Below are 23,585 nucleotides of genomic sequence, written 5' to 3' on the forward strand. Positions count from 1 at the left end.
TGTAAGATTGGTATTCTCCTTGTTTATCCTGGAAAAGCAGGAAAAGTTAGCTTCACTTTTCTATACGTTCACCCAACACACTGTATTTATAGTCAGCAGTATCGGGACTATATCCAGATAACAAGGTATGATTTTGGGTTCCTTTCACTCAGCAAACGAGAAGAAAGAAAGAAAGAAATGTACAGAGTTAGGAGACAGAGATTTATTCTCACAGCATCTTTATTGCTTTTGTGTGACCCGCAAGATGTATGCTCCCCAAAGTTGCCTGAATCACAGGATAGTAGAGAAATACCTGCACTAACTATATTTTCCATCTGGTATTTCACTCAGTAGTGTGCTCTTAACCTCCACTGGATTAGCCAGCTTCTCGCATATAAACATCTTACTGTAAGTACAGTCTATATAGGAAATATAACTTGTATCTATATACCCACAAAACATCCGATCATTTACATCATTTCTCCTTTGTGTAAGCCTGAAAGAGAAAGTAAAGAATTACAATTAGCAAGTCAAACATTTCAAACACATCCACAGGAAAACATTGCTTTTCCAATATATCATTGCTTCTGGGTCTGCATTGTCTAAAATAAATTTTAATTATTATTGGGACTATCAAGAGTGTCCAAGTTACTTATATTTATCAACAAATATGCAGTAGTAAACACTGCCTTACTTCAGTCTACCTTTCCCACTTTTTTACATCTGGACTAATTGCTCTCCTTTACTCCCAGATGTGTAACTTCCCTTCCCCAATAGTTAATATGATTCGGAATATTGCAGTTCTATTATTCTCCAGTCTGACTCCTGTAGCAAATCTTTGACACCATCTCCTCAAATATTTTTTGTAATCACCCAAGCTTTGAATTAATCTAATATATGACACTTTTAGTTCAACATGATCTCCACGTAACATTTCCTTCTAACCATTTTTCAAAGATTTTATTCTGACATTCTGAATAATTACTAGCCCCTAAAACAAGATTACTAAGCAGGGACTAGTCATCAAAGACAAACTTATAAATTGAGAATACTATCTTTTGGGAAAAATGTAGTATTAAATATTTGGGTCCATAAATAATGATCATTAATAAATAAATAACTTTATCAATTAAATTTTGAAAAGTGAGATTTCCAATTTGAAGTGGCATCATACAGATGTCATTGATCACAACACCTTTTGAGAAACAAATCCCAGAATAACATTAAGAATAAAAAACAAAAAGAAATACATATATAATAATATATTATACACATTATAATGCATTATATATACATATATTATTATATATTTTTATTTTTGTATTATTTTTAATAATTTGAAATATATACTGTGTTTTCTATTCCACTATAGATTACCTTCCCATTAGCCATAATTACAAATAAACATGTAGAAATTCTACTTTTTCAAAATAAGATTCCATCTGTACTCTCTGTGATGTGCCCACACCACCCTTACTTCTAGTCCCTTCACTCCAGATGAGATCTTTAAAATATACCTCCTTTTGTCCTCCATTTGTATACATATTATCCCCTGTTCTGTCCTATCATTGTTTACTGAAAATACAAAGCTGCCTTTAAACCCATATTCTTACATTTACTATTTCTGTCTGAAGGAAAATGCAAACAAAACAAAACAATCAAAACTTGTATTTGCTTCTCGCCCACAGTGGAGAGTGTGCAGGAATCCCAGGGTTTAGATTTAGTGGTAGTTTTTTGCATTATTAAACATTAAAGAAGCCGGATAGAAAAGAGTTATTTAAGGACACAATTTCAATTGAAGCTAGTTTTAATTGTAATCAGTACTGCTCCCAGGGAAAACACCTTTACTCAAACCAACCAGAAAAATTCAGTAAGAATAAAGACTTACCAGTTGGAGGAGATAATTGTCTCATCCAGTTTTTGGTAACCTTGATATTCTTCACTAGATAATCCCAGCCAGTATCCACGTAATTTCTTGGATTTTATAAATTCCTACAAGAAATAGAGATGTTTAAAAAAATTGTCTACCCACAAAATAATAACTATCTCCCATTTCTGTACATTATTTCACAACATAATTTCTTACATATTACTGTTTTAAGGTAACATTTCTGACATTACACCATTTGTGATGCCATTAGAAAAAAATCAAAATGAAGTGTTCCTTATTGTAAGATTTCCTCCAACAGTTATTTATCAGATACTGTTTCACAAGTAAAGCTGTCTATCAAACCATGCATTTCTTTAACTTAGGGGCAGCGAAGGTCACAAACTTCAAGATTCAAGTTTCCAGCAGTAGTCAGTCTAGGAGCAAAAAAGGTGGTTAATCACTACATACACAAGTTAATAGAAACCGAAAAAGTAGGAGAAAAATGTAGCAAAGTCAAAGGAGAAGTGGTTATAGAATAGAGATCCAGTCCAAAACTTTATAGGCAACATAAGTTATTTTTCTTTCATAATCCAGACATTTTTTTGAGTAAATAACTAAGAATGGATCAGTTGACAATGATGCGAGGAGGAAGAAACTATGGTTTGATTTTCCCTGCAGCTATAAAGGAGGAACCAGATTCTTACAGTAGAGAAGCTGACACTTTTGTGAAAATGTATTTTTTCCTTAAATAATATGGGGATACTATTTGAGAGACCAGAAATGCAGAGGAATAAGTAAAATATAGAGATACTACTTAAATATTATAAAAAAGAAAATAAATAAATACATATAAACATAAATAAATCTTCCAGAGAACTCATTTTCCTGGGACCCAGGGAGTCAGTATAATATGTCTGCTTGATGCTTGCCTTTGACATCCCATCTGAATTCTACCTTTTTATACATATTTTATCCAACCTATGTTTTTATTCTAGTATATGTTGGTTTTTGCTGTTAGTTAAAAAAAGACAAAATGGTAGAAACAAAGAATCTTCTCCTATCTGGATTTTACAGAATTGGTAACCTTCAGGAATGATTTCCAGATCTCCCGCTTTTAGATAAATTCTCAGAAATTGTGTTCTGAGAGTTGATCCTAAAGTTCCCGTCTGGAAATGCTCACAGACCTTAAGATTCTGGTTACCCCATGTCTATATACCTGCCCAGCCATTGAGATTCCACTGACGTTAAGTACCTAAGCTAACATTCTATTTTATTTTATTTTATTTTAAAGATTCTATTTATTTATTTGACAGGCAGAGATCACAAGTAGGCAGAGAGGCAGGCAGAAAGAGAGGAAGGGAAGCAGGCTCCCTGCAGAGCAGAGACCCCGATGTAGGGCTCGATCCCAGGACCCTGGGATCATGACCTGAGCCAAAGGCAGAGACTTTAACCCACTGAGCCACCCAGGCGCCCCTAAGCTAACATTTTAGATGACACCTTGGCTAATCTACACGGTATGGTAAATGTACTAAGCCTCAGTCACCTCATACCCTAACTTAAACAAGCCCGTGTCTGGATTAGTACAAATCTTCCCTAACATGCCTCATTCCTCTCTATTCTATGATGGGAAAAGTGACTTCCTTCTTCAGAAGGGAAGGCAGAAGATCCATGGGATCTTACCAACACACTTTTGCTCTTAATTGTCAGCAGACTGGCATTTTGAGCAGAACAGGACATGACACTCTCTTGCCATGTTTCATCATGGTCACTTAGTATGTAACAGCTGTCCTCATGCCACATCCATGCCTTTGGACAAGGTTTACATTTGTGCTCTGGAAGAAAAACATAGTTTCATTTGGTTTGTGTTGATAATCCTCATTATTCTTATTATTCCCAATGTCCTCTATAATAAGTTAACCAAATTTACTTCTCTTTCTTCTTCTTACATGAAAGGTGAAGAAAATGCATCCTGTATTCTTGGTCCCTAGCTACCACCACAGTATGTCCAAAACATAATCTGAACAACACATTCTGAATTAAACATCTGGTGTATTGCAGTGTGTTTACTTACCTCAGGAGTCCTGAATAATGATGAATTAACTTATTTTTCTCTATTTTTTTTTAATTTTTTGTACTACTACATGGCAATAAAGGCTAATCACAAAAACATTGTTTGGTAAGAATCTACCCCCCAAACCTACATCAACCTTGCCTTCTCCAACTACAGTGTTTCTGGCTGCCTGATGTTGAATATTTGGGAGAGTTCTCAAGAGCACAAAGAATATATTTTAGTTATAATAGCTATAGAAACTGTTAGAGATAATTCAAAAGCCAATTATTCCTCATTCCATAGGCAAGGCTTAACTATTTCTTTTCTATGGACTCTCCTCAAACATTGACTGAAATGTTAAGATCACCTGTAAAGATGAGACCCATCTTCTCTTCTTATCCTTTAACAAGGGTATAAAGAGGTGCCCTCTCCTCTCCTCCCTAACTTCTATTAACCTCAGTGCCCAAAATAACAGTAGTAGATGTCAGATTAGAGAAACTTCTCACTGCACAGAAATATCAGTGAGTCCTCTGTCAACTACATTTAATTCCTTTCTCCAAATAATGGCATCCTGGGGGAAGGCTGCCAGTTATTGATGAATGATTCTCAAGTAACTCCTAGGTTTTGTTCATTGTCTAATAAATAGCTTGAAGAGGAATATAAGATTACCTGGTTCTCTTTTATACAGCTCATGACATAATTTGGTGGCTATTTCCTGCAGTGTGATCGACAGGTCCCTGATCATTTTGGAACTATTCTTGTTATGTATCAGTTGTAGAGAAACATTTTTCTGAAGTTCTTCTTTGAAATTTTGCATTTTATTCAATTTTCCTGTTTCTATCTTCAAAGTTGTGTAAACTCCAAATAAAAAAAAAATAAAAAATTTTAATTCCTCAACCCAACCCTTATCTCTTTTCTGCTGAACTAGTATTTCAAACATTAAAGGTCTTGGGAAGCAATCCCTTCACAGAAGGGAGGAAAACAAATTATCATGTTTAAGTATCCAGTTATCAATAACTTTTGGGTTATATAACCAATAATCATTCCAAGGCTTCAATTCAAAAATAAACTTTCTTGTAAAATTCATGTAATTCTAGGTGCTTTCCCTTTCAGGCCAAACATGGGTAATACATACATATGCTTCCTAAGACTCCTAGTCCAACCAGCAGCAGAAGACATAGAAAAGTCAGAGCCAAGGTTCTCCGACGCCATCCATGGGAAGGAACAGGTGGTGCTGTGGAAAGCAAAATAAGCAGGCAGGCCTGGAAGTGGTATACATCTTAATTTCATTCATTCATTCATTCATTCAGCCTTTATTTCTTTCCTAACGTGTCTCTGGTAAAGGAATGTGTTTTGCTAGAAACTCAAGGGCATTTAAAAAATGTCTTTTTAAAGAATAAGTAAAAAACACTTTGTTAGCTGTTTTACATGCAAACTGGTTCTCACAGGAGAGGTTGTTAACTGGTAGGCTGAGTCAAGACACAAAGAGGCAAAAATGGGCTTTGAAAAGAATTGAGAAAAACCTATCAATCTGGATATGACATATCTTTTCTGTACAAATTGGGGAAATGAGTAGCTGACAGCTAATAAAGAGGTCAATCAAAGTATCCCTTCCTTCAGTGGACAATTGTGAGTGCCAAAGAAAATAATTTCATTACTTATGTCCTTCCCCACAAATCCTGAGAGTTTGGTTGTGGAATATAAATGATAGGGTGTCTTTTTTAATGTTTTCATGTGTCATCCCAGCAACCAGAAACATAGGCCAGATCAGTATCATTTCCTCATCAGGATTTCTTCATATTTTTAGCAACAAATTTCTGTTAGACTTTTTTTTTTTTTTTTTTTTTTTTTTTGCTAAACACTAAATCTCCAAAACAGATCATTTCCCTATTTAAAAAAAAAGAATTATAAACTTTATATTATAAATTAATCATTATTAAATCAGTACCTGATTTAAATTATCATCATCTGTATATATGGATACTAGCTATTTAAAAGAACATAATTCAGGAAAAATGTGATAACCAATTATACTTCTAATCTGTGTCCTACATCTCTTAGCTGGTGATGTAATATTGTGAAATGTGTAGAGAATTGAAAGTAAAATGTAAAACAACTTTTTAGACTTTGAACAATGGCTAATAGTGAAAGAACTATATAGTCAAGATCTTATCTAAGGTTAGAGGTATAACTTCAAGTTCTATCTTCCTAATAATTATGTTCTCATTTATTTATGTATTCAATTAGACAAAAGTTATCTGTTTAGTACCTTCTATATCCTAAGCATTATTTTGGGGGCTCACAATACAATACGCAAGTGAGCAAGATATACAAGTTCCTGCTCTCATAGAAAATACATTTTAATTGTGAGAGAAAAAATGGATAGATGATAGAAAGAGATAAATAGTATCTATCTATGAGTAGATAGATAGAGATCTTAAATTGTGCTATGGTGTGCACAGATTCAAAACAGTTATATTATAGAGAACAGGTAGTTCTGATCTTATAGCCAATACAAATGAGCCTGCAAAACTAGTGGGAAGAACATTATAAGCAGCAAGATTGTCTAGTTCAAAAGACTTCATTTGGGAAAGATCTTTATCTGTTTGAAAAACAGAAAAAAAAATTCAGTGGCTAAGAACTGTGGCCAAGGTGAGAAATGATGTTTGAGGAGGTCAAAAAGAAGGCAGGAGACAGATTATTTGACAGGCTTTATTAAGCCAGAGTGAGGGGATTGGAGTTCTTTGAGAAACCACTGGGTTTAATGAAGACAGGAAAATAATTGAGCTGTTTTGTTTTTTGTTTTTTTTGGTTTGTTTTGGAAAGATCACTATTACTGCATATGGACAATGCATTAATTGTAGGGCCACCAGGTTGGAAGTAGGAAGAATAGCAAGAAAACTATTGTAATATGCCATGCAAGAGAGAAAGCAGTTCACTTTACTAGGACTAGAGAATACAAAGAAGTTAGAATCTATAGTACAAATTTATGAAATATTTATGAGAGATCTTTTACTTGATAAATGTGGAGGATTTAAATATATACACTTGTAGGCAGTATAGCATAGTGATTGAAAAGAAGAAGAAGAAGGAGGAGGAGGAGGAGGAGGCATGCCATGCCTAGGGCTAGTATACCTGGGCTTGAATGCTGGATCTGCTTCTCACGTGAGACTTTGGACAAGTCACTTGACTTCTCTGTGTCTTACTTTTTGCATTGGTTAAAAAAAGAAAGCCATAAAATATAAGAGAGTAAGTGAATTAATATTGGTAATACAATTAGAACAGTGCTGGCATATAGCAAACTCCTGGTGATTGTATTAAATATGTATATATTTTTATATTTAATGAGATGAAGATGATTGGGGAAAGGAAACAGTTTTAGAGGAAAAATTTTTAAAAAATACAAAACTTTCAGGTACAGTGTGGTTTTGAATGTTATAGCTTCCAATATTTCTTTACCTCTTTTCTTCCTTTAGTCCCCTAGGTGTCTTTTCATCTAACTTAACTGAAAGAAAGAAAGAAAGAAGAAAGAAAGAAAGAAAATACAAGAAAAGAAAAAGAGAAATCTGGAAGTAATATATGCTTGACTCGGTAGAATACTAAATGACATTTTTTAAAGTTCTCTTTGTCTCTCTGTCTCTGTTTTACATCCACACACACACTTCATTTCTTTCTTTCTTTACTTTTCTCCTTCCTTCCTTCCTCCCTCCTGCTCTCTCACTCTCTCCCTCTCCCTTTCTCTCTCTCTCCTATTCTTTCTTTCCTATATGTAGGCTCAACGTATGGGAATTATGGTGTGTGTATGTATCTAAGTATTTTGCAACCTCCGATAAACATTATTTTTTTCCTTTTCTAAATAATGAGAAACATTAATGCCATCATATGACTGCAAGAATCATTTTCAAATAAAGTATCAGACTATTAAGTTCTCCTCGACAGTTCAACCAAAGCAGTCACTTCTTTTTTTTTTTTTTAATTTTTTATTTTTTATAAACATATATTTTTATCCCCAGGGGTACAGGTCTGTAAATCACTTCTTAAATACCATATTTAAGATGAGTAAATTTCGTTCAAAATATATCTCATACCTAAGGAAACTAAATTAGTTAAAGATTTATTAAAAAGAGCTGTATCGCCATTCAACCATATTCTCTAAGCTATTATTTTCTAATCATTCAAACAGTGAATAGACCTAACAGTAAGCTAAAGAGAAGTGATATAACGTGATTTTATGAATTTGTTTACGAATAAATAATATGTCTAAGAATATAGTAAAATTTTCATTCACAAAATTTCCATTTATAGGACTGAATATTATCTCACTCTTTATCTCTAGTGATAGTTTAATATGAAAATAAAATTCCTGCTATTTAGTTTTAAGTTCATATTCTTCCACTTACTCATATGTGCCTATAGAGGTTAGTATCTTTCTCTCTGCTTAGAAACCTTCTCTGAATAAAATTTGATTTGTTTGATAGTAATGGTCAAATTGGTCAAATTGAACAGCTTAAAAGAACTTTAATTCCTTCTAATATCTGTTTCTGAAAAATATTCTCAAACTTATTTATTACTGTCATTCTTTTTGATATCCTTTTATTTTTATTTGTGGATACACAGAACTGAAAATATGATCAATTTTAAATATTAAAGACATACCTACTAGACTAAATGTATAAACAAAAAATGATCACTGAAATCCTGACCAATTAAAAAAAAATTATTGGTATATTTCTCATCTTCATCTATTTTTAATTTAAGCCTCACAAAATAATCATTAAATATGTTGGTCTTTTCCAAAATGGCACGGGTGGCATACACTGAATTATGGCTGTAATCTCATAATAAAATGGGCCTTCTTATCTCCACTTTCTAGGTGAGAGCTCAGAGACTTCAGAAGGTCAAATGATCTATTTAAATGTCCTGTACACATCCAATGGACTCCAAACCCTCTCCTCCATAATGCTGGCAGGTCAATAGAGAGCAATCCACACTCATGTATATAACACTCAAGCACAGCATTTACTCACTGAAGTCACTGTTGCTCTCCTGCAAAATGAAGATGTCCATTTCTACCTCATAAGGCAGGAAGGATAGTATTTTTCACATAGCAGGAAAGATATCCTGTTTTACTATTAGATACATTAGCTGGGAGTGGTTAGAATTTTCTTATAAAAAAAGAACTTACAAAATCATGATTTTCCTGGACAACATGTACTCCTTGTTTTATGGGGGAAAATGTTACATAATCCAGTAAAATCAAACTATCATCCCAACCTAATTATCTTGTCTATGATATTAAAACAGAAACATTGTAAAAGGTAAAGTGTTAATGCACCACCAACACCTTTAATTTTTTTTTTTTTTTTTTTTTTTTTTTTTTTTTTTTTTTTTGGTAAAAATGGGAGGCTCAACCTGCAACATATCCAAAGTTCAAAATCTTACCTTTTATCCCAACTCCGTCAAACTCATAGATATTTTCCTTTTCACTGGAGTCCTGAAATTTTAGATCCGCGTAAGTAATTTCTTCAGACATTGATGGCTATGAAAAGAAAGCCCAACAAACTATTAAAAAAAAATAAGATGAAGGTGAACTAATAGAGCTGACTTTAAACAGGAATTGTAATTTTACGTATCTGTTTACAAACCAAAGCTTAAATGTGTAAGCTTTAACTTCTCTTTTCAGTGTCCCAATCTTGTCTGTATACAGAGGAGCTGCAGCCTATCAGAGGCCTCAGATAAGTACAGACATAGCTGCAAGACTGAAAGTCTTTCTTCCTCTTACTTCTCTTCCTTTTTTCTCATTTCTCTATAACTCACAATGAGGGGAAGTTTTAAAAATTGTTTTGGTTAGTGCCAGGCAAGGGGACACAGATCCCTAGCAACACATGTGCAGATATAACATAGAATTTGTTGGAGAATCACCTTCAAGCAGAGAAAGACGAGACGGACACCATCCCCACACGTTGACTTTTCCACAATAGCGGTCTGGCATAGATGTTCTGTATGTGTCATGGCAAAGGTCCTGACAGAGAGGATTTGCCTTTGCTGGGAGATTGTATGTCCGCAAAGCACTCCTAGAGAGAGGCAGAGGATAAGGCCCACTCTGTAACTCTGTTAGTTAGGGGTAAGTTAACCTAAGAGGAATTAGGGAACATCTAGTTTCTTTAGCAGCAAGAAATATAGTAAGGGACCTGGGGCCCAGAAACCACACCAGGAAGTATGCATACTGATGGCCGAGGTAGGTATACCAAAGGCCCTAGAAATTGCTTTGTAGTCCAGGAAAGCTGAAATAAGTCTTGCTGTCTCTCTTTAGACTGCCTCAATCTTTTTGAGCCAGCTCCCAGCTAAAGTCTACCATAAAGGTCATGCAAGCCAGGATCTTATAAAGTCCACTCAGCATTCTCAGGAGGCCAGGATACATGCATTTACTGATCAAGGGTACAAAGTGAAGATGGGTGCTTGGGAATCATTGTTTTTGAGTAAGTTCCTTCCTAATTCTTATTAGTAAATCTTATATATTCAGTCACATAATTGAAGAGTTGAAAGACTGCAGTGACAGTGGCATACTCAAGTTCAAAAAAGAGACCCACAGTCAGAATCAAGAGAAAAAACAAGTATATACATTAAAAGAGGAGTTTGAAAAGGATAAAATAAAGGGACAATTTATGTAATGTGGATAGGCTCAAAGGAATATATATGCTCAAAGATACAGATGTAGTGAAAAGAAGGGGCACATGCACCCCAATGTTCATAGCAGCAATGTTCACAATAGCCAAACTGTAGAAGGAGCCAAGATGACTTTCAACACATGAATGGATAAAGAAGATGTGGTCCATATTTACACTAGAATATTTCTCAGCCATCAGAAAGGATGAATACTCACCATTGGCATCAACATGACTGAAACGGGAGGGGCTTATGTTGAGTGAAACAAGTCAAGCAGAGAAAGATAATTACCATACGGTTTCACTCATATGTGGAACATAAGAAATAGCGTGGAGGGGGCGCCTGGGTGGCTCAGTGGTTTAAGCCGCTGCCTTCGGCTCAGGTCATGATCTCAGGGTCCTGGGATCGAGTCCCGCATCAGGCTCTCTGCTCAGCAAGGAGCCTGCTTCCCTCTCTCTCTCTCTCTGCCTGCCTCTCCATCTACTGTCAAATAAATAAATAAAATCTTTAAAAAAAAAAAAAAAAAAAAAAGAAATAGCGTGGAGGACCACAGGGGAAGGGATATGGGAGGCCACAGTAAGGCTTGAGCTGAGAACCAAACCGGGTCCTGACTTGTGCCTCCTTTAAAGGCTGAATAGCCGAACAAAAGGCTTAGGTCGATAAAGTCCAGTAGCCCTGAGAAAGGGTCTGTGCTCTGTGTTGCGCACTCGCCTACGTGACTTCCCACATGTTTGCTAGTCAGATAGAGACAATTTGGCTGAGGTCAGAAATTCTTCACTGGTCCTTGCTGTCATTGCACGGGCTATAGACCACACCACTGTAAGACTGTGCTGTGCTTACACAACTATGTCTTGAGTGGCCTTGAAGTCAGTACGTCTGGCACTAGAAGGTCTGCTATTGGTGTTTGGGAAATAATGGGAAAGCTTGAAGGATTTTCTGTGCATGTTGCAAACTCTTTAGTAATCAGCTAAAAATAGATACTTTTCTTATGATTGTTTCTGTTAGCTATATAATGCCGCACAACCTTGAATAAACTCGGCACTATTGGACATCCTCCTTGGTGCTCCTCCTGTCCCCATCTCTTTGTCTCTTAATTTCTTTTCACCATCCTCTTACGCTCTCGACCCTGGTCGGTTTGTCGCGCCGGCCGCGACAAAGGGAGTGAAAACTGAATGGGATGAAACTGGAGAGGGAGACCAACTGTGAGAGACTCTGGACTCTGGGAAACAAATTGAAGGTTACAGAAGGGAGGGGGTGAGGGGATGGGGTAACCAGATGATGGGTATTAAGAACAACACGTGTGGTGATGAGCGCTGGGTGTTACATGTAACTAATGAATCACTGAACACTACACACCAACTTAGTTTAGCCAACAAGCAGCAAAATTCATTACATGAGCTCTCATGTATAATACGCAAATTAGCTACTTCTGCTAGGGTCTCGTCAACCCAGTCCAATCTGAATTCTTTTCCATTTAACAAAACAGCAAAAAGGATCTCGCAAAAAGGATTGTATTTTCACTATATCCATTGACTATTTCTTTTTTTTTTTTTAAAGATTTTATTTATTTGACAGAGAGATCACAAGCAGGCAGAGAGGCAGACAGAGAGAGAGGGGGAAGCAGATTCCCTGCTGAGCAGAGAGCCCGATGCAGGGCTTGATCCCAGGACCCTGAGATCATGACCTGAGCTGAAGGCAGAGGCTTAACCCACTGAGCCACCCAGGCACCCAGAACTTAACTTTCTTATTTCATTCCATTAAACTTTCTGAGACTTTCAATTTTCCACACCTGGATAGCTTGGGGATCAGTCTCATAGATTTTGTGGTTCTTTTCAGTAATAGAAATAGTCTTATTTCAGAAATTATTATGTCCAGCATAATCTCAAAACTTCAAACTCTTCAATTAAAACTTAAAACTCAATTTGAAACCACCGCCCTCCTCCATCCTGGACCATTCCAGATCTGGTAGCTACAGAAAATGGGATGTGCTTTTCTTTCTGACTTCATATGGGGGAAAGAAAACTGAAGAAAAAGAAGCACAGCTGTGTGCTGCTGTTAGCTTCCTTAATGAGTGACTTTGTGGTTTGGTCTTTTTGTTGTTGTTGTTTTTAGAAATCATCTTATTTAACTGCTTCTTACTTCCCATCAGAAATATTTCTCTTGAGTTGGAAGACACTTCTTTTACTCCTCATTTGTGTGGGTTCTATAGATTCTTTATAGATTCTTACTAGGGCTTCATTGCCTAGAGTTATCATGGATACTATTCTTTAAAAAATGTGGCTAAATATACATAATATAAAATTTCTTGTCATAACTATTTTGGAAGTGTACAGTTTAGTAGTGTTAAGTACATTCACATTGTTGTGCAACTAGTTTCTGGAACTCTTCTCAAGTTGCAAAACTGAAACTTAATGTTCTTTAAACCACAACTCCTCTTACCCCCAGTGTCTGGCAAATATCACCTGGCAAATATCATTCTACTTTTGTCTCTATGAATTTGACTAGTCAGGACCCTCATGTAAGTGGAGTCATGCAGTGTTTTTGGTTTTGTTTTGTTTTGTTTTGTTTTGTTGTGACTGGCTTATTTCACTTAGCATTATGTCATCAAGATCTATCTATATCTTCAGAATTTTCTGCCTTTTTAAAACTGAGAAATATTTGATTGTAGGTATAGGTCACATTTTCTTCATTCATCCATCAATGGATGGATCCTTGGGAAGCTTTCACCTCTTGGCTATTGTGAATAGTGTTGTTATGAACATGAGGTTTATAAGTATCTCTTCAAAATCCTGAATTGGGTTCTATGAGAGTATACACCCAGAAATAGAATTATGATCATACAACAATGTTCAATTTTTTGAAGAGCCACATTGTGTTTTCCACAGTAGCTGCACCATTTTACATTCCCACCAATCCTTAGCATAATGTCTACATTGCAGCAGTGAATCCTCAATGTACCTTAATCATCAGATTGAGCATGGGTAAGAAATACACACACACACACACACACACTCCATCATGGGAACTCTACCTCCATTATATCACCTAAACCCAATTACCTCTCAAAGATCTCATCTTCTCGGGGCACCTGAGGGGCTCAGAGGGTTAAAGCTCTGCCTTCGGCTCAGGTCATGATCTCAGGGTCCTGGGATCAAACCCTGCATGGGGCTCTCTGCTTGGTAGGGAACCTGCTTCTCCCTCTCTCTCTGCCTGCCTCTCTGCCTACTTGTGATCTCTGTCTGTCAAATAAATAAATAAAATCTTAAAAAAAAATCTCATCTTCTCATACCATCACATTGGGCATTTCAACATATGAATTTTGTAAGGACACAGACAGCCCATAACATATGTGTACATGATGTATGTTTATGTATATGTGTGTATTTTTAATTTCATATGTACTTTTGCAAGAGAATGTATGTATTTGTTGGGGTGATTGTGCATTATTTCTTATGGTCTGATGGCACAAATTTCATTTGCCTGATTCAATTAATTAAATGACATCATGCTCCAGCTACATGTCTCAAATTTTAGTTTTACAGTATACTTATGCATATTTATATTTACAGTATTATTTAATTATATAAAGTACAAACTTCTCTGCTAGATTTTCAGTCTACAAGTCACTATGTATAAAACAGATATGTATTATGATCAATGACCAGTCATGTCATCTACTTGTAAGTCTGTCAATCATTGATTCATGTGCATCTGTCTTTAGTTAGCACATAGACAATTAAGCATAAAGTTACGTTACTTCTTCACCTCACAATGATAAATTTGCATGATATTTTACAAAAATAAGTAATCAAAAGAGGGAACTGTTCAATAATGATTAATGCAGCAAAGAAACAAAAAGTGGTAATGCTGAAAGTCAAAGTCAAATAGAAAATGGGCAAATAGAGGAGCCCCTGGATGGCTCAGATGGTTAAGTATCTGCCTTCTGCTTAGGTCATGATCTCAGGGACCTGTGATGGAGCCCCACATTGGGCTCCTACCTCAGCAGGGAGTCTGCTTCTGCCCTTACTTCTACTCCTCTCTCGGCCTCTCCCCCTGCTCATGCTATCTCTGTCATTGTGTCTCTCTCTCTCAAGTGAATAAACAAAATCTTTAAAGGACAGAGAGAAAATAGACAAGTAGAAAGAAATAGCTGATCATGAATATATTGATATTTCCACTTTTGGAGGAACTCTAGATATGCAGCCAAAGGAATTTTGAAGGAAACCATCAACAAAAATAAGGGATAGGGTTGTGATGAAAAGGATGGAGATGTCCCAGAGAAGTTATATCCACGAATAATCTTTACATAAAAGGGATTCTGAGGTATTTCATGACATTCCAAATACAAAATAAATATGTAAATAAATAAATAAAATGTTGGAAGCCCATTCAAACTTAGAAGTATGAAAATTTAGGAAAGCTTTTATGCTTTCTTTATACTTTCTTCTTTCTTTATACTACTCTTTATACTAGCTCCATGTTTCAAGTTACACAGCAAGGTGTCCACAATGAGGAGTATGGGCCTCTTCGTGCTCCCCTTTGAGGAGTTGGCAAGTGGGAGGTAAGGAACCAATCAGAGACTGAATTCTCGGAGTCCTTTCTGTGGTCCAGCCAATCCTAGGCTGCGGAGCCCACCCCGCTGGAACAAGGGTAGCCGTTGGTGTTGCCTGGAAGCCATTACGGTTCCAGCCTCATAACAGAAGAGCCTTGTCTATGAGCTTTGGAGATGGAGAGCGAAGGGATTGAGAATAGGGATGGGATGGAGGTTGTCGAGCAGAAGGTCAAGAGACCAGGTAATGGGGGGCCACAGAGATTGTCCTTGGGTACAGAAACTGAGCCTCCCGTGATTATCATAGCATCCTTCCTTGATCCCAATTTGTGTACTCAGCACTTTTGTTTTTAATTGTCCATAATCTGCCCTAAATAAAAGCGGTATTCCTCAGTAAAACCAAGACTACAAAGAAATGGTGGATCCACTCCTCTCCACCAGATTTTTCCCCCTCGGAAGAGGCAGCAATAAAAAAGTCCCAGGATGAAGTTTGGTTTTCTATTCTGGACCCAAGGCAAGAAAACTGAGTAAGTAAAACAGTTGTCAGAAATGGCACTAAAAAGTGGAGCCAAAGCACTTTTGAACTCTGGCTGCTGAGAAGTTAGCTCTGAGTACCCTTTCTCATGTTCCCAATACTAATCGCTGTGTTGTGAAGAGTAGCACCTATAGAAGATAGAGAAATAGGTAAATCTTACTTGAGTTTTCTGTTTGCTTGCTGTTTGGTTTTTTCTCTAGAATGTAAACAATGACATGCATCTTTCCTAGGTGTAGTAACGAAGAAAATGCTAGTCATGTCAAGTATGCTATGTGGAGGCATCGCTTTTCTTCTTTGGGCAATGTTAGGATTTCCTAGAAAATGTGAGTAAACAATTTCTGCTAAAAATATGTTAATTGTATTATCATTACTTCAGTCCCGTACCAATGACTAGCCTGTTCCTCCCTAACATTGAATAATTAGAATCAGAAAGCACTCTCCCAACCAGAGCACCTAATTGCTTTTTAAAACTTGTCACTTGATTTGCCTTCTAGAAAGAGTAATCCTTTTTTTAAAGCTTATTTATTAAAATAATTTCTACACCCAATCTGGGGCTCAGACTCACAACCTTGAGATTGAGAGTCACATGCTTTACCAACTGAGCCGGCCAGGTGCCCCATAGAAAGATTATTCTTTTAATACCTATTGAACTTTGGGCATACTATTAGATCATGAAGCTACCAAAATGAAAAAAAAGGGGGGGGGCGGTGGGAGGGATATTTTGGCCTGAAAGGAATTAGTCTTTGATAAGAAACAGGCACATAAGCAAATAGTAACAATAAAATAATTGCTAAATAGAAGTATGTTCAATATGAAGAGGAAGAGGATTATAAGTCTGCTTTTGGTAGTCAAGCAAAACTTTGTGAAGGGAAAGGTGTTTGTGCTGAACCTTAAGTTCAAGTAGGCATTTATGAGAGAGTGCCTTAGATGAAAGAAAGAACGAGAATGTCAGAGAATTATGTCAGGTGTAAATGTGATAGAATTAAAAAGAAGTAGGGTGGGGACTAGCAATTGTATTACCGTTCCTTAGTGCATTAACTCTCTTACTCCCATAGATGATTACGTTATAGTTTTCCTCTTTTCTTCAGAATGCTTCAATCTCAAGTCTATATTTGCTTTCGACTTTATCTCATAAACTATAACAATTACTAAAAAACTCCCAAATACTCTCGTGACCACCCCTACTTGCTTAACTCTATCTTTACCTGTAATACACTGTCTAGAATTTTGGTACTGCAGACAGAGTTTTCATGTTCTACTCTAGTTTCTATAGCCTCTTACCTGATCAATTATGTGACTATAATAATATTTTTCTCTCTCTCCTACATTATAGTTTTTCCATAGTCAGCTGAAACATCCCCATCAGCAGTACATTATGGTAATATCTCTCTTACCTTAAAAAATTTTTTGATTAGTCCTCACTCTTTCTTCACTATCAATTTCTTTCTTTTTTCTTCTGTTACAGCAACCTCCTTGAAAAAAAATTTTTTTTGCTCAGTTTTTCTAATTTCAATCTTCCTATTTTCTGTCAATCTACTCTGATCAGGCGCCACTTCCTTTTTCTTCTACAGAATTTGTCTTTCAAGTTCATTGGCAACTTCTGTGTTGCTAAATTTAGTCATTTCTCAGTTTTCATCTTACTTGACCTCTTTGCGGTATTCAGCAATCTCTTTCTGGAAATAATTTCTTCGTTTGGCTTCCAAGATACCATTCTCCCATGGTTTGCTTTCTACCTAACTTGTTGGTTCTCCCAGGTTTCCTTTGCTTATTCTTTCTTTTCTCCGTGATGTACTAACTTTCAGGTGCCCTGGGGCTCAGTCCCTGGGCAGGTCCCTTCTTTACCTACCCTTGCACCCTTGGCAATCTGAACCTTACTTATATCTTTGTCACACTTACAGTGAACTCCAAATACATGTCTCCAATCTGGACTGTCTAATAAACTTCTCAAGCATAACATTGTCCAAGATGAAATCTTATTCTGGCTTTCTCTCATAAACCCTTGTTATCTGTGGTCTATCTTATTTCAGGAAACAGCAACTTTGTCCTTCCAATTTTTAAACCAACCTTATAGTCATATTTGACACTTTTTCCTGCCTCATACCCCTATTTTCCACATAATCAGCAAATTCTTCCTGGTCTTTCAAAATATAAATAGAATCTGTGTACTTTTCACCACTTCTACTGTTACCACCCTCTACCTAGCCAACATCCTCTTTTCTAAATGTTCTTCCTTCTTCTACCCTTTACCTCTTAGGGCAGATTGTCCAGTGAAAAAAATGAGCCACAAATATCATTTATATTTTAGATGGTACACTGAAAACCTAAAAAAAAAAAAAAAAAAAAAAAAAAAAAAAAAAGGAAAAAAAATAGTTCTCATAGTATTTTTTGTTTAACCCAGTGTGAAAGAGAAAATAAAATGGAGTCATTTACGTCAAAGTGTTTTAAAATGTATCCAGGAGGCCATTAAGGAGGTAAGCCTTACGCGTATCCTCCAAAACTTTTGAACCAGGCCAAACCCCAAATATTCCAAGGGTTCTGCAAGACCTCTTGGAATTTGCTACACTAATGAAAGCCTTAGCCACCAATTATGCTTACCCAAGATTAGTTTTCTGCTATCAGCACCGATCAAAATTCTTTGTAATACATAATATATACAAACCTTCCCTTTATTTTTCTTTAAAAACTCCAGACTTTTGCTCCCTAGAGGGATGCTATTTGGATTGCCACTCAAATCTATAAACACTGAACTGCAATTCTTTGATTAAAAAAATGCTTTTGCTTAGTTATTGCCTCCTGAAAATTTTAGGTTAATGTCAGTATAGTCAATATATTATCATTTCACCATCTATCAATTTATTATTAATGATATTTTTAAAACTTTTGTACTAAGTTTTTGATATTCACTGTGTATCTTATAGGATATTTGGAGTTGACTAAGCCATATTTCAAATATCGATAGCAATGTGTAGCTAGTGGCTACCTTGATGGTCAGTACACTTCTAGAATACATTTAAAAATTTTTTCAAAAACAAATGCTGCTATGGTTATTCATTCATTTGGAGTAATGCCAAAATTTTGCCAATGGTCTACAAGGCTCTATTGGATCTGGTCATCCAGTCATCAATTACTTCTGTGATCTCATTTCCTACCATTTGTCCCTTCACTCAGTCTTCTTCAGTCATGCAGGCATCCTCACTATTTTGTGAACAAGCCAGGCCTTCATCTTGGTCTTTTGTACTGTTTCTTCTCTTTGTTAAGGGAGATCTTCCCAGATATATGCATATTCCTCACTAGTTCACCACCCTCAAGTTTTGGTAAAATCACCCTCTGGTTGATTCTATCCTGGCTACTGCATTAAAATTGTAAAACTTTCTACCAATAATCCTAATTTCCCTTAATGACAAACTATAAAATTTAGTAGACAAGCAAGTCCCATAAAAGCAAAGATTTTTTTTGTATCTTATGTACACTGTTGTATTTCTAGACCTACAGAAATGTCTGGCCCATGATAGAAGCTCAAGTGGTAGTTGTCAAATGAATTAATGAATGAATGATAAAAGTTAGTTTTCTGGTAACCCAAGTTCTGAACCAAATATTTGATTTTGTACTAACTTGTACAAACTGTTACTGTATAAACTTTACTAACTATACTACTGGTGTCTTGTATCATTTGAAGATTTTCTCATTCATAGGCTTGACTATGAACTAGTCATTTATTTCAACTGTGAAGAGATGTCCTTTTGGTGAGCCTTGTTTTTCTCAGGGCTACACCTTAATAAGTAACTTCATCTGTCTAGTTTCAGTAAGCTGGAAAGTAAAAAGTGGATAGCAGAAAGGTAGTAAATTCCAAAGCTTTTTTTCCTTGAATTATTTTGTGTTTAAAAACAAATGAACAACTTCAACTTCTGAGGAAAATCTGTTCTTGAAAGAAAATCTAGTCTCAATTAAGCCAGCAATAGGAAGCCAACCCTCTGAGGTTATGGATACAGATAGTTGGTTTATTTACAGTGAGACATGTCCCAGGTACCTTAGTAAATTATAGGAAAGGAAATGGGTAAATAGAGAAAATGCCAATAATATAAAAAAATGGGAGGAAACTGGCTAGAGAAGATTGTTTTGTTTATTGGTCTACTGTTGCTATATTAAATATGCATACACCTGCATTTTTCAGTGTTGATTTCTTTCATGCTGTGTTCTTAATTTTTTTTTCTGAGTTGACATTTGAAGTTCAATCATTTGAATTGAATATGGAAGTAAAATACATTTTCTCAATCTGAAATATATATTTTATACTGAAGATAAGACTCTTCCTTTCTCTTACACTTTCTTTATTTTTTTTTTCTACCACTGTGTTAATTTCAGTTAAAAATCCAAGGATATTTAAAGACAATACATGCTCAGAGGATGAAACTATATGTCCACAAGGCTGGAACCAAGTCAATAATAATTGCTTCTTTCAATCTGAACATGAAAAAACTTGGATAGATGGCCAAGCAAACTGCATAGCCTATCGTGGATCTCTGGCCATATTCAACTCCAAGAATGAAGTGGTTAGATTTCTCCTTTGCAATATACATCACATCTAATTTATTGAGTAGCTATTATATGACAGGTATCCTTCTAGGGTATGATATATCAGACAACAAAACGAAGATCTTTGCCTTTCTGGAGCTTACATCCCAGAGGAAGAGACAGGGAATGAAAAATAATCAAAACGAATGTGTAAATTGTATGGCATATGAGAAGTTAGTAAATTTTGATGAACATATATATGATTTATGTATATAACATATGTGTGTATGATATGAAATAAATATGAATAAGTTGCATATAAGATAGTCTTATTGAGATGACACTGAGCAAAACTATCAGGTGGAAAAGAATTAGAGAAATATCTGGGGAATCAGCTTCCCAAGAAGAAGAAACATCTGGAACATGGACCTCATGGTAGGTATATGCCTGGAATATTCAAGGAACAGAAAAAAAAAAAATCAGCCTATGTGCCTAGAATGAGGGAGTGAGTGAAAGATATGGGTGATTAGGGACTTGGAGGCTATAGTAAATACTTTGGTTTTCCTCCAAGTCAAATAGGGAAATACTGCAGAACTATGAACTAAAGTGAGACATGATTTGACTTAAGTTTAAAAAAAAAAAATCATTATCTTTGCTGTGATGAGCTAGTGGGTGGCAAATATAAAAGTAGAGTGCCATGTTACAAGGTTATTGCAATAACCCTTGCAAGATATAATGGGCCCAAGGAAGGACCATAGCACTGGAGGTAGTTTAATGAAACAGCACCCCGTGTTTCATTAAAGGAATCTTTGATGCCCTATCTGGAACCGTCTTCATATTGGATTGGACTAAAGAAGCCAAATGCAAGCGCACCCTGGGTGTGGGCAAATGGAGATGCATTCGACAATTGGTAAGCTTTAATAACATTTATTATAAAATATGCTAAGCATGGTAAGGAATCTAAGCCTATAATCAACTACCCTTATAGTTTCCTCCACATTATCTCCCCCAAAAGACCATCAATGTATATAGATGCCAAAGAGAATCTTCAAACAAATATATAGTCCTTAGTGAGGGTTTGGCATCAAATATCAACATCTACTTCTATATGGTAAATTAGACTGTATATACCACATGTGTACTACAAGTGTTCTTTTTATCTAAGACTATATAAAAATCTAACTAGCTTGATCCTTGCTTCTTTCCAGTTGGGGTTTGTCTCTATCTGTTTGTTTGTTGTTGCTTTGGACTGTCATTGCTAGGGAGTCTGAGAGAATGTACTCAAGTCTACATACCACACACATTGGTGGACTGAAATGGAAGGGAATGAGTGAGAAAGAGAAAATGCATGCTCTAGATGATCTTTATTTAAAATTTTCGAACTTTTTGAACTTCTCAATGTTTCCTAGCTTGAAGAACTGATTATACCTCTCAACTCTGTTTTCGTTTTTGAAACATTTGATTTTTTTCCAACTTCAGAGAGGAGAAAAGAAAAGAAAGAATATTAGGTTCCCTGTAAAGGGACCCCCAGCTACAATTTATTTAGCATCTAATTCTGTGCTAGATATTATATGAGGGGTGACCCAACAAAGAAATTGCAGGATTTTCTAAAAGTAAACTTCTATTATTGTATTTGTATCCAATTTTGTGTGAAAATACACAATGATTTGAGGATAATAATATAGCCAACTTTGAAAAATGTAAGAAAATTATGACATAAAATTTCTGACCAGCAAACCTAATATAATGATATTTTCTTTAGAGAAAATATTGGCAGTTTAACATAATATTATATATTATATATAGTCCTACTTAAAAATAAAAAATGAAGAAGAAGTAAAAACTAGAAGTTGGTTAAAGATGGTGTATTAGTTTGCTAAGGCTGCTAATATCACAGACTAGACAGTGTGAACAACAGTTCTAGAGACTAGAAATCCCGGATCAAGATGTCAGCAGGGTTGATTTCCTCTGAGGCCTCTCTTTGGCTTGTAAATGGTCATCCTCTCCCTCTGTGTCTTCACATGTTCTTCCCTCTGTGCAAATGCTTATCTTATTCAAATATTTTCTCATGAGGACACCTAATCATTGGATTAGGGCTCTAAAGATCTCTTTTTAACTTAATCATCTCTTCAAACAGTTCATCTCTTAATATGGTTATATTCTCAGCTACTATAGGTTAGATCTTAAACATCTGAATTTTGGGGGGACATAAGTAAGCCCATCGCAGTTAGCGTTAGGGAAGGCATGGAAATGAACATGTATTTTGGAAATAGGATAAATTCTGAAGATATCCTAAAAGCTGGGAAAGTGCACACCAGTGCTACAAAGTTCCCCCAAAATGAGGTGCTAAAACATTTTAATTGCCATATAACCAGAAATCCACCAAAACTCAACATTCCCTTTTTCTCATTTTGAACTTTCAATTGTATATGTATTATGTGACCTTAAGTAAGAATTTAGAAAACCCTTCCTAGATATTTTATTTGTGATTATTTACATGTTTCACAGTTCATCAGGTGAATACCTATTTCAGTATTACTATGCTAATAGTTTCAAAATACGGTCGAGGGAACATCTACTTCAGCCTTTTGACCAGTTTTGTAAATGTGTACAGGGGGTGTGGGAATCAATGAAATTTTAGTTACACTCTACCTGCATATGATCTTTATTTTATTTTATTTTTTTAAGATTTTATTTATTTACTTGACAGAGAGAGATCACAAGTAGGCAGAGAAACAGGCAGAGAGAGAGGAAGGGAAGCAGGCTCCCTGCTGAGCAGAGCGCCTGACACGGGACTCGATCCCAGGACCCTGATATCATGACCTGAGCTGAAGGCAGCGGCTTAACCCACTGAGCCACCCAGGCGCCCTGTATATGATCTTTAAATGGTTCACTATATTTACTTATTTTTGTTCTTTTGTATAAAAGAAAGGATCTAATCCATCCCAAAGTGATTTTCAATGTCTACTCCACTGTAAAACGGCATCAAGTTCCAGGATTTTTTGTTGTTACTGCAGTGAAGTTCCTTGGTGTTAGTTTCTTTCCACACCACCATCCCAAAGTGAAGTTTGGAGGCTGAAGAGGAGAGAAACAGTTCATTTCACTCCCTCTACCCCTTTTTAGTTGCAAACTTTGAAACATGGTCACCAGAGTTACATATTTTTGTCTGTACGTAGTTATTTTTCATGCAGCTCAGTAAATAATTAACCTCCTTATTTTGTTCCAGGTTTAATATTGAAGGAAGTGGAACATGTGCCTTCATGTTTAAGAATGGCATAAGCAGTGCCAGTTGCAATGATGCAATAAAATATATATGCAGCAGAGAATCCTTTTGTCCTTAGACACAGGGTCCTTCATAATAAAGTAAATAAAATAATTAAAGAAAGACTATCTTTTTATGTGTTATAAATTCATACGGATACAT

The 23,585-nt window shown here is 35.8% G+C and overlaps 2 protein-coding genes across 7 annotated transcripts; one reads left to right on the plus strand and one right to left on the minus strand.

Annotated features, from left to right (window-relative positions):
* Positions 1–201: 201 nt before the first annotated feature.
* Positions 202–17,059, minus strand: CLEC12A (C-type lectin domain family 12 member A). Of its 4 annotated transcripts, none has more exons than XM_059186152.1 (8): positions 17,044–17,059; positions 9,342–9,438; positions 7,035–7,100; positions 5,035–5,133; positions 4,569–4,757; positions 3,530–3,681; positions 1,868–1,971; positions 202–475 (listed from the first exon to the last, which is right to left on the minus strand). In XM_059186152.1, exons 2-8 carry the CDS (start codon positions 9,430–9,432, stop codon positions 298–300), a joined length of 879 nt encoding a protein of 292 aa, XP_059042135.1. In that variant the 5' UTR covers positions 9,433–9,438; positions 17,044–17,059; the 3' UTR covers positions 202–297. The 4 variants fall into 4 exon arrangements, with proteins under 4 accessions (XP_059042135.1, XP_059042134.1, XP_059042138.1 ...); XM_059186151.1 differs by lacking the exon at positions 17,044–17,059 and adding an exon at positions 9,545–9,658; XM_059186155.1 differs by lacking the exons at positions 7,035–7,100; positions 17,044–17,059 and adding an exon at positions 9,545–9,656.
* On the plus strand, positions 13,016–23,536 carry LOC131839070 (C-type lectin domain family 2 member F-like). Of its 3 annotated transcripts, none has more exons than XM_059186162.1 (5): positions 13,016–13,083; positions 15,880–15,972; positions 20,012–20,199; positions 20,965–21,071; positions 23,388–23,536. In XM_059186162.1, exons 2-5 carry the CDS (start codon positions 15,897–15,899, stop codon positions 23,500–23,502), a joined length of 486 nt encoding a protein of 161 aa, XP_059042145.1. In that variant the 5' UTR covers positions 13,016–13,083; positions 15,880–15,896; the 3' UTR covers positions 23,503–23,536. The 3 variants fall into 3 exon arrangements, 2 of the variants coding, with proteins under 2 accessions (XP_059042145.1, XP_059042144.1); XM_059186161.1 differs by lacking the exon at positions 13,016–13,083 and adding an exon at positions 15,232–15,358; XR_009356788.1 differs by lacking the exon at positions 20,012–20,199.
* Positions 23,537–23,585: the final 49 nt, after the last annotated feature.

Source organism: Mustela lutreola, chromosome 8 (assembly GCF_030435805.1).
Source record: "Mustela lutreola isolate mMusLut2 chromosome 8, mMusLut2.pri, whole genome shotgun sequence".
In the NCBI taxonomy this organism is placed as follows: domain Eukaryota; kingdom Metazoa; phylum Chordata; class Mammalia; order Carnivora; family Mustelidae; genus Mustela; species Mustela lutreola.